General features: G+C 35.5%; 1 protein-coding gene across 1 annotated transcript in view; it reads left to right on the plus strand.

Moving 5' to 3' along the window:
- LOC148948412 (3'-5' RNA helicase YTHDC2-like) overlaps positions 1–12237 on the plus strand; it is an 84993-nt gene that overhangs the window by 20206 nt on the left and 52550 nt on the right. The window contains exon 5 of the mRNA XM_089093919.1: positions 9187–9507. Within this exon, the coding sequence (XP_088950045.1) occupies positions 9187–9507 (321 nt within the window). The remainder of the gene's footprint in view (positions 1–9186; positions 9508–12237) is intronic.

Consider the following 12237-nt stretch of genomic DNA (forward strand, 5'->3'; position numbering starts at 1 on the left):
ACACCGTAACTACTGACATAGTGACAATAGGAATAAACCCCTCTCATCTTGGCATTTGGAAAGAATTCCTAGCAGTTTTTGAAGATTCTGTCCATATTCATCCACCAATGCTAAGTCCTCTGCAAATAACAGAGTGTATTGTTGCATGGCAGACCAACTTAGAGTTGGGGCTTCCTACCCTAACATAAACTCTTCTATAGCCCTTAGATGCAGGGAAAACAACCTAGGTGAAATCGTACAACCACGTTTAAATCCTAACCTTCTGACAATTGTTCTAGAATGAGCATTTCCTACCTTAAATATCATTCTAGTAACCAAATAGAGCTTAACGATCAATCTTACGAAACGTTTTGACAGTCCTAAATTTATAAGTACTTCTACTAGCAAATATTGGGAATCCTCGTCGGGTGCATGGCTCATATCTGAATAAGATGTATATAGCCTACTATTTATTTTCTCCGTATACTTCTTATAAGCTTATACAAATGTATATCTGATCTACTGCACTATAATCCTTGCGGAACCCAGCCTGAATTTCTATTAGCCTATCTGTCTTTCTATGACAAATATCTAAATGAGCCATTTAGGAAGTCACGTTAGGAAGAAACGTAAGTATTTTGATTCGCCGAAGAAGCCTTGGGTTACGAAGAGTATTCTAGTTTCTCTAGCTAGGCGACAGCAATTGTATAAAAAAGTCCGCATTAAGTAATAGTATTAGCGATGTGAATATTTATAAAGCGTATAGTAATAAGTTGAATAGTATAGTTCGTAAAGCTAAGTTAGATTACCTGAGTGATAGTTTTAAAAATGCGGAGGGTAACCCGAGAAAGACTTGGAATGTTATAAATTCTGTTATTAAACCGAATAAGCCTGAAATTTTTTGTAGTCTTGTTGATGGTGAAAATATTCGCCCAACTACTGAACGTATGTGTGTTAGCACTTTTGTAGTGTAGGGGGCCGGTTAGCGTCGTCTGTTCAGCAGCATGCAAGTGATGGTGATTTTACTCAGTTTTTGCCTGAAAGTAGTGACGTTTCTATGTGCTTGCGACCGGTTTCTGAAAAAGAATTGTGTGATGTGGTAAAAGGTATGCGAAACAGTGCATCCGGGTCAGACTTTATTTCAACAAAGGTTTTCAATTCAATTTTTCCTGTGATATCGCAACAAATTTTGTACCTGATTAATGCTAGTTTTAAATGTGGTACATATCCGGAGTGTCTTAAAAGTGCCAGAGTAATACCTTTATTTAAAGGGGGTGATAGGAAAAATGTGAATCATTATCGACAGATATCCCTCCTTTCTATTATATCTAGGCTAGAAGAAAAACTTATTAATTCTAGAGTATCTGCGTTTTTGGAGAATATTTCCTTTTTCTATTCTAATCAGTTAGATTTTCGCAAGGGGATTTCTACTGAAAAGGCAGTTTTATTTGTGACAACGTTTGTGCATGATGCTTTGGACCATGGTTTTAAGGTGGCGTCTATTTTTTTAGATATTGTTAAAGCGTTCGATTCAGTTGACCATGAAATTTTAATTATGAAGCTAGAAAATTGTGGAATTAGAGGAAATGCGTTGAAGTTATTTGAAACTTTTTTGAGAGGTAGGACCCAGTGCGTTGAAATTTCTAATGTGAGGTCTGGTGAAAGAATGGTTAATTATGGTGTTCCACGGGGTTCTGTTTTAGGTCCGCTTTTATTCTTGGTTTATATTAACGATTTTCTGTTTTGGATTTGTTAGATAGTGCACATTCTAATTGTATGGTGATTATTCCTAGTTTTGCAGATGATACCCATTTTACTGCCACAGCAAAGACTGAATCTGATTTAATAGAGATAATGAGAAGAGGTATGTTAGGTATAGATAAGTGTATGAGAGTGAATAGGCTTTTGTTAAACCATAGTAAACCAGGTTTTACTATGAATGGTAGATCAACAAATTTTTACCCTTGGGTTGTTGATTTGCAAGTGGAGAAATATATAATGAAGCGTACAAATACTATATAATACCTTGGTGTTATTGTAGATGAATGCCTTAGTTTTAAAAATAATGTTTCTTTTATTAGTAGCAAGATTGCAAGAAATGTTGGAATGATGAGAAAGTTAAAAAATATTTTCCAGGATTCTGTTTTGAGATTGATTTATTTTTCGTTAGTTCACCCGTATTTAGTATATTGCGTGAGTATATGGCCTAGCACATTTTCAGTGCATTTGCAGCAGTTACGTGTCATACAAAATATGGCACTGCAAGTGTTGTCCGGAGATAATCGGAGAACCTCGGTGAGGTCCCAATATGTACAGTTAAATATTATCCCTGTGTCAGGTCTTGGAAAATTTTACCATGGGTTATTTATGTTCAAATATTTTTCTAATTTGGTTCCCATGTTTTTTTTTAATTTTTTTAATTTATTTATTTCCGGTGATGATGTACACAATTATCCTACTCGTCATGCTAGAGATATACGGACACCTCAAGTTATTAGTACTAGATCGCTATTTTCAATCCGTCATGTGGGGCCAGTTGTCTGGAATAATTTGCCTGTTTCTTTAAAAAGGTCAGCGAATCTATGTGAATTCCGTCGGGACCTTAAAACCCTTTGTCTCCATAGGTATGAATTTGTATGAATTTGTTTAAAGGGTAGTATAGTTGAGTCACTCTCAGGTTTGCCCGGAACCCGTTTTTCCTGTATATTTTTATTTTTTTTTATTTTTTTTGTTTTGTTTATTTATTATTTATGGGGTGGCGGCGGGAAGTTTTGGAGTATGTGAAGTATTGATTTTTGGTTATTGTGACCAGGAGCCGAGTGAGTGTAAGATTTTCATTTTTTCTTCCTTTTTTCTTTTTCTTTCTTTCTTTTTTTTTCTCTTTTTTTTCTTCTCTCTCTCTCTTCTTTCTCTTTAGTATGTTATTATAAGTGTTAATTTTAAGAGGGTAAATACTTCCGAACAAGCGTTAGCTTATGGAAGGTCATTTGTTTTTTTTTGTGTTGTGTTGTTTTTGGAATAAACCCTTATCTTATCTTAATGAGCCAGTAGGGCTCTATACAATGATTTACGCAGACTATTTCCTAGATGAATTCCTTGATATTTCCTATGCAAAGGTCGGTTTCCTTTTTTGAAAAGTGGCAAAAGTATTGAGATATTCCAGTGTTTAGGCAAAACCAACTTATTAAGGACACTTGAAAATAACGTTGACAACAAAGGCTGCATATGTACTCAATGCCACTTCCAGGCCTTTTTTTTTAATACCCCCACCCCTTCTGTGCTTACTTCCCTGTCATCTTCTTTAGTGAATTCTATGTCTCCTCACCTGTGAAACGCTGCAGTAGTTTGTAATCATCTTTCTTATAAATTCTGCAAGGTTTTGGAATTCTGCCAAGTTTTCGTCTACCACCATCTGACTTAGACTATCCATTTCCATTCTTTCTGTTCTTTCGATGTATTCTGTTTAAGTTTCCACCGGTGGAATGGTCGTCTTTTCAGAAGCTTTTGTAACTGATTCTTTTATTATTTTCCAAAAATCATTCCTCTCACTATTTCTAAATTTTCTCTTCAATCTCTCCGCTTTCTCCTCTTGAAGTTTATATTTCTTCATCTCCAACAGTTGCTTATACTTTTTTCTTCTGGTTTCATACATGTTTTAAACATATTTTCCTGTCTCAAATGAACATTGTCTTAGCAACTTCAATTTTCGCACCAATCCTCATTCTTTCTCCATGCATTCTAAAAAAAAAACAAAAAAAAAAACTCTTGCAATTGTTTCTAAGGTATGTTAACACGTACTTCATATCATCTATCACTTGTTTACTTTGATGTCTTTTCTATTTTTCCTTCATTGCCTAACGTTTTTTTCTTCTCTAAATCTGATAACAATTTTATACTCTTCTTGTGGTTCTAACCTTCTAACCTCAATGGATCTCTAGCTTATAATCCTTTTTTAATCAGCGTACTAATAAAGTCCCCCCAAGGACGATTTAATGTTCTTTTATTTCTTTTTTTTGACACTTTTAAAGTCAACCTAATTGGCAGGCGACCAGAATGAAACACAAGGTCGACCCCAAAACCAGCACAATCTGACCAAAGATATTTAATTACAATTATGTAGTCTACTACACTTGGATATTTCTTCAACGAAAGCAAGTACAAATTTTCCAACCCTTTATCTTCCCTGATCCTCCGATTAACGATAATCAAGTTTTCCTTACCACAAATTTCCGAAGGATTATATCCTCATCTGTTTTTTTTTTCGACGATGCTCCCTACTAGTCTTTGGAGGGATTTTATCCATTTGTTGGAGGGATGGAAGAATTTTATCCATTTCTTCTTCGCCTATTCCATCACCACGAGATTCTGAGTGGGTGTGGTCAACAAATTGGCAAGACCATGGCTTTTGAATATTCCCAGTACATACTTTGAAGTCTTTAAAAGAAAAAGTCCAGCGGCAGGAAACTTTGTCCAAAGAATATTAAACTCTTTTTCAAATTTCTCTCATCTACCCTCTTCTGAAAAAGAACTATTTTCTGGAGGAATATACACAGAACTAAATAGGCAACCTCTTTTACCATGTGAAATCATTACTAAACTAAGTTACAAGAATCACTTTTCAGCAGGATCTCATCATTAGATGGCAATTGATATCTGAAAAAAATGATTAACTGTAATACTTTCCCCAATCCTTGTTTCAAGAGAAATGATCTTAGGACCACAAGCTTCGACCAGATCCTTGAATTTAATTTGCATAAACCCTCGTGTGGTCTGACGTTACATATTTAACAGAAAAGTATCGGGTGGAATTTCCCCATACCACCTCATCCCCCATTCTCGGATTTTGCTGTCTTGGATGGAAAGGTTTTTGGCACTATCGTACTCTTAGCGTTATCATCATCCGAGTTCACTCTAATAATATACTCCGTAGGTTTTGGTTGGTGAACCATCGCTGGTTCACTGTTTTCAGGACTAATAATTTTCGCATTGTAGTGTTTAACGGGATTATACTGCTGTAGCTCTGGGATAACTTGCCATGGTTCTGCAGCTTGGGTTTCTGTTATGGATCATGGATATCACCAAGTTACGATCATTGTCAGCCATTCCAGAGGTCGTGAAGCTAAAAGATGCAACTGTTGCCAAAGATTTAGGTCTAGAACTTGCTTTAGACGATTATGCTAAGCTACCGTCGGCTGCAGGAGACATATTGCTATGAATTACCCGAACGATAATACTCTATTGTGTGGGTGGAACATAGTGAGAGGAATTCTGTGAGGGGGGGGGGGGGTGCTTGGTTCTGCTAACAGGGTTTAATTGGTCACGAATGGCTTTAAGTTTATTTTCTTCAACATGGCTGCTTGTGAAATTGTACATGAAAACCTAGTTACCGATGAACAACTTAAGTGCTCGTAATAGTCTCTTTGTGTTTTCTTCTGGCAATTAACTCACTTTCCCAGTAATCAGGACTAACTGACTATCTGAATCTTCACAAAAGAAGGCCCGGTTTTCGCACATAGTCCCATGGAGGGACGGTTGCAAATTTCACCACTAAAGGACGGACACTTATTGAAATTTTAAGTTTGAAATTTTACGCATTTTGGGATCTCTGTATTCAAGACCCTGACAACATCGTGCATAAGTAACTGCCCCTTTGCTGGGGCAAAAGGTTATAGAGCAGTAGGTTGCTCTGATTTATGTCAGCTTCTAAATACTGGATTTTTTTCGGTGCTATTCCAACCTCTTCCTGTACATTTGACACATCTCTATGAACTGATTACTATTCTCCTTGAATATTCTAGAGTATTGACCTTAATATTTTGAAATTTATTCTCCAAGCCGCCTTCATTGGACGTCATTGAATTGACTTGGCTTGACACCAGGCCAATAACATTCAACTTTAATTGCTCGAATTTGCGTTAGTAATGCATCAACCTTGCCTTAAAATTTTAAACAGAAATATTAAGCAAAAATGAAAAAGACCTAACCTTCCGCTGGGGCTCTACCCCAAGGGCTCTTCCGTAACCAGCCAAAATAGCAAGGCACAACCCAATCCGTTTTAGTTCAGGCGTGAATTTAATAATTACAGAATTTAACCAACGAATCCTAACATTGTAACCCCTTTTTCATTTCAAAATTCAAATTCAGAAATAATCAATGGCTGTTGTTTAAATTCAGTCAAGATACATTTTATCCACTTTAGATGCTTACCTATTTACTGATACGGCACGGTAAGGGTGTATACTGCGTTTTTTCTTGTTGATTTGTATGTTGTTTGACAGGCTCTGCCGTTCGTATGTAATAATAGTTGGCCAATCTGTGAGGTAAGTCAATTTGTGACGTGTCTATCTCTAAAAATACGCAATTTGAATGACTTTGATGACTGAAAGTGTTATCAAATAACTGGAGCTGTTAAATCAGGCAGTCACTGTGTACAAATGAAATCTCCAGCAGTGAATGACGTGCTTAGTTCGTGATGGCCAACAATTCATGGCCGTCATAAAGAGTACGTTTTCTGCAGTGCTTGAATTTAGTCACAAGAGTTTTGCTATAGTTTATCGTATATAATAATGGAATATATTTTTTGGATCTTTAAGAAAACCCCTAATGGCTTTTTGGGAGCAGGTGGGAATCTTCTATTCTAGGTATTCTAAAAAAAAATACTATTTTATAGTATTCTACTTGTAAATATCACTAAATCCACACATATACAAAAACTATTCTACTTGCACAGAACACATACATTCTTTTGCAAGGAAAAATGTTTTGGCTGTGGCCTTGAAGGTTACCAGATGACTTGCATTTCGAATTGCAACCGGTATCATATCCCATATGCAGGGAGCAAAATTTCTTATTACAAAAGAAGCTCTAGTAGTTTTTCTAAATTGATGTACTAGATTCGAAACTCCTCGTGTATCATGACTATGGAGATCACTATTAATGAAAAAAATATTTTCGAAAGAAGAGGGAAGCAAATTATTAAGATATTTATACGTGAAAATACTAACGTGATAATCTCTAAAGTATTTTGATAACAGTTTTTTTTTATTTGTGATTCTTCAAATGTACCTTGCTCTGTTGCTCCTTACTCCCATCCCCTTGCCGTAGAAATAATTTAGTGTAATATGTTGGATTCGTGCCTTAAGAACCAGGAAATTCAGGTTTGATCTACTGATGCTGAGAAGTCAGGTACTCTAAGATTTTATAAGCAGATTAAAGTAGTGTATAGAGAGGAGTTTTACTTGAGACCGATCCTACCGTGGAGGGTGATGAGTTGTTGGTTCCAAGTACAAGCAAATTGTGTGCCATTGCTTAGGAGACACAGACATTCTTATGTTGCAGATGGCCCGGGAGGTAGATGTGCCTGCACTCGTTGTGGGGAGTGGGGGGATAACCTGGAACATTTTATGAATAGTTACCAAAGTTTGGATAATTTAATGATTTTTTTTTTTTGGGGGGGGGGGGTGATGCACCACGACTCCCAGGTATCTTGAAGACCTCTTCTAGGCAGCTAATCATTGCGGTGGAAGGTTTTATAGAGAATGTTTTAGAGGCAAGGAAGTCATGATTTTAAAGCGTTCAGTGCTACTGTTTGATTTGTTAAATTAATATATATATATATATATATATATATATATATATATATATATATATATATATATATATATATATATATATATATATATATATATATATATATATATATATATATATATATATATATATATATATATATATATATATATATATATATATATATATATATATATATATATATATATATATTATATGCATCATTTCTAAATCCCACTTTTATATCCTTTCGCATCTCGGAACTAAGGAGAACCCTTTTTTTTATAATTCTAATTTGTGGCGGGGAGCTTGCAAAGTCACATCAATGCCCCTCCCCCTCCCAAGACAGGAATTGAAATTTGCTGCCAAGGCAGGACTCGATCCCACGTCCCGAGCGACATAGGATTGTTGGACCAGTGTGCCATCTACTCGGGTAGGGTATTATGGTCACTATAGATTAGTTTGGGCTTAGGTTTTCCGTTAACGAAGGAGAGCATTATTACCATTGTACTGTGGCAACTGACAACCCTTTAAGTAAGATGTTGCTGGTATAGTATTGGTTTTTCAAAGTTCTTTTTACACCGCCATGGATTTCAAAAGTGGTTACTTGTTTCAGATTCAAACCTTCTAATTTCATCAGTCTGTTCAAGCTTTACCTTTGTCTTTGGTAAAAGTTACTTCATAAGACCAGTCTTTCACTTCATGAAGGCTACTAACCCTAAGCCTCTGAATTATCATTGACATTGCTGGCGATGGCTCACTGCCAGAATAACATCTAAAGATACTTGATCACAAAACACAAAACATTAAGTTTCAATACGTTACTTTAATTCAGTCTAAATAAGTAGTAATTCATTCGGTTCAAATATAATATTTTAATTAAATATTCAGTTGGAATAAGTAATAAGTAACATAAATAAATGATAGTTAGCATAAGTTGAGTAAAAAAACTAATAAAGATAAATTAATGATAATAGGAATTAGGGGATAAAATAATTTTTAAGGATGGGGATTAATAATTTCAGATTTATCTCACGTTCAGTATATTTAGTAGAAGGCACATCCAGTTATTTCGCTCTTACTTGCTTGTCAAGACATTTTAGATTTATAAAAAGTACCCTATTAGAGAAGTACCCATGGTCCACAGTTACCGTAGGTGGCCAATCTGAATAGACACAATTGAAGTGTCTCTCTCCTGTCAATTAATATTGAAGTTACCGATTTTCACCGCCATTCTACATTGAAACCACAGTTTATAGAATTATCCAGTAAGTTTATCGCAGATCATTTCTGGTCTTCATTCTCGGTACGAACAAAAAGCTCCTCCCACTTCTTTCTGCATTAGGGGGTTAGTCTATTTCCGATTGTTTCCAACAAAGTGCATTATTCGTAATAGCGGGTTTCCACTTGTTTCCGATTGTTTTGCGTCTGACTTGTCTACCCGTGAAAAGATCTGATGCGGTCTATGTTTCTATCTGCAAAAACGTTCTCTGGAGCACTCGCACCTTGGTCCGGGTTTTTATAATGGGTGAGATAGGGAAAGATCATACTGGATAATTATATAAACTGTGATTGAAACAAAGCATCTAAATTTTAAGATTCCATATTTCTACATAATGATGATTTTCCTGATTTCAGAATATCTCCAACGACCATAGTAACCTTCTGCTCAGCAACGGTACTGTTGCGAACTCTGATGGGGGACGACACTCTTGACAGTATTACACATATAATATTAAATGATGTACACAAGAAAAGTCGTCTCTTCGACTTGATTATGGCTGCGCTGAAAGTATATACAAAAAATCAAGCATCGATGAAGATAATTTTGCTGTCAAACTTTGATGACGCCAATTGGACAAGCCGACATTTTTGGCCGCTCAAGTTTGGCATACTTCGTTTTGATGTGGAAGCTTTCGGTGCCAATTGTTTGTATCTTGAGCATCTCCAAAATAAAGGGTAATTTTTTGATGCTTCATATTTTGCCATAAATTTCTCTAGTTCGAAGCTTTTCGGTTATTAGTGGCAACCTAGTCAATTTTCAATTCTTTTATAGAAAATTCTTTTTTCCTTGGTGCTGGACTATCATGCAAGATTAAGTCCTCCTTCCAATTTTACTGGTATCAATAAAGGGAGTTATTCTTTCTATTTAATGTATTTTGCCACCGTATATTTTTGTTCTACTTTTTGCTACTTTTACTTAGTTCCTTTCTTTCTCTCCTTTTCCCTCTTTCGCGTATTTTTATAATTTACTAATTTATCTTATAATTGACGTTTAATAATAAATTTAGTTTAATGTTTGTATGGAATAGTCAAAGATTGCCGGAACAATGGACTTAATAGGGGGTATTGAGGGGGTGATGCGTATGGTTATATTCCTATCATATTACCCTATAGGTCTTACAGGGTTGGGGGATTGAAGGTAGAGCATTATATTTGTTTCATAGGCATGTATATGACTTATCCGTTGAGATGAGTGGTGGGTTTCTTAGATTATGGGAGCTCAGAGCCAAGTAGCCGATTTGTGAAAAACTTTATATTTCCAAGTAGTATTGTGGAGGTATGTACAGGCCGAAACAAAATTCTGAGGGGGAGCTATAGTACTACTACTGCGAACAGCTCATTGCAGTACCAAATCCCTGAAGCCAACAGTTGCCGGCGATAACCCCCCCCCCCCGAAAATACCCCGCGGAAAGTACCTCCCCCCCCCTCGTGGAAAATAAGCTTTCCAAATGTGAGAATTTTGTTTGTTTTTTTTTCCTTAGGGGGAAGGAGTTTTGGTGCTTGTGTATTATACGCCGCTCACTCAAGTTTACGCTGTGTAAAAATCGAGAACAAATCGGTTTCTTCGTTAGTTTCTTTCAGGTTAGCACGAGACAAGACAAAGACAAGTGACTTAATAGATGGGAAATTTGTAATTTGGGCTATATATTTGCACATAAGGGGGTGGGGGGGGGGTTAAATATTTGGACGGTTTGAAGTCAGAAAACAATTATTATTTCATAATACGCAGAATAATTTTACCTAATTTACCCCCCCCCCCTAATGTGCAAATATATAGCCCAAATTTGTTTCTAAAGCAACGAAGAAACCTGTTTGGTCTTGAGTTTTACACATCGTAAACTTGAGCGGGTGGCATATAACACACAAGTATCGGGATTTTTCATGGAGAGAGAGCTGGATTTCCCGGTATCATTTAAAAACGAACAGAAATTAAGTTTAAAAATAAGTTTTTTCAACTGAAAGTAAGGAGCAACTATAAAACATAAAACAAAAATCATTCCGTACATATTGAGGGTTGGCCCCCTCTTCAGTACCTTGCCCATTACTTTAAAGTTTGACTTGTCCCAAATGTTGGTACTGTTATTATGTTGATATTACCCTCTTCTATAGCAAACAATCAGGTAGCAAAACTTAAAAATCTTTTTTTTTTAGCATTGAAGGCTGGTTGTTTGGTTAACTTGAAGCTTTATAATAAAAATACAGGAAAAATGATGTTAAATACTATTGATAGTATTCCTAGGGAATCCAGGCCCTTCAATTTTATTTCTGAGTGGAATACTAGAAAGCTTGGAGCAATCTTAAAATATAAATAAAATGAGAGGCAAGAAGACAAAACAAGGGCCAAGGCTAACTAAGGAAGGGTTCCCAGAAAATATGCCCTCCCACGGAAAATACCCTTCCCTTCGTAAATTAACCCCGAGAAAACAACCCCTGCAGAAAATACCCTCTTCCACCGTGGAAAATAAGGTTTTCAAATTTGAGAATTTTATTTGAGTTTTTATTTAGTTTCGTTGGAAAGTGCAAAGGTAAGAGAAAAAGAGGAATTTACACACCAAAAGTATCTTAAAAACTTAGAAAAAAAAACCGCAAATCCATTTTAGTTTAAAAGACTTCCATATGAACTTCTGCAATTTTTGGCAGTAGCGGATGCCAAATTTACAACAAAAATTGAAGAAGAAAAAAAATGTAGGCGAGCAATCATGAAAATTAAGCGAAAACATTAAGCGAAAGAAAAAATTAAGGTTTAGCTATCCTTTGAAAGGATAATTGGCTTTGTGAACCAACAAATTATAAATTGTCTAAGTTTATACGGACGAAAGCGTTGTCAAGTTCCACGAGTTTGTTTTTCTTATCTTCCAAATGTGAAACTACCACAAATCACCATTAATAGATAAATGAAACCCAAAACTAACAGAAATTACAATAGATAGCCTAGTCAAACTCTAAACGAGCAAAAATTAAAAGCAGTATCGCTGACAACGCCCATGTCTTCTCAAGATCAGAAAAAAATTTGCACCTTACTGAAAAAACAAAAACAATAACCGTGTATTGTTAGTTTGATATACATATTCTGATATATATTCCTTATAGACTTAATACTTCTTTATTTGTTAATGTCAAAAAAGTGAAAACATTCAAATGTATTTTGTTTTCAGTAGAGTGCAAATTATTTTCTGGTCTAGAGGAGGTATGGGGGTTGTCACCCTTACTCATGTTAATTGTTGTTTTTTTTAAGTTTGAATCGGTTATTTGTTGTAATTTCTGTTCGTTTTGGGTTTAATTCATTTATTGATGGGGATTTTTGGTAGTTCTACGTTTGGAAAATTATTTGAATTTATTTCTACTTATTTTTGGCTTAACTAAGCTGTTTACTATTCTTTGACAAACTTGTTTTGTAGACAAAGT

This window comes from Artemia sp. Qi Xiang Cuo, chromosome 9 (genome assembly GCF_049724085.1).
Source record: "Artemia sp. Qi Xiang Cuo chromosome 9, ASM4972408v1, whole genome shotgun sequence".
In the NCBI taxonomy this organism is placed as follows: Eukaryota; Metazoa; Arthropoda; class Branchiopoda; order Anostraca; family Artemiidae; genus Artemia; species Artemia sp. Qi Xiang Cuo.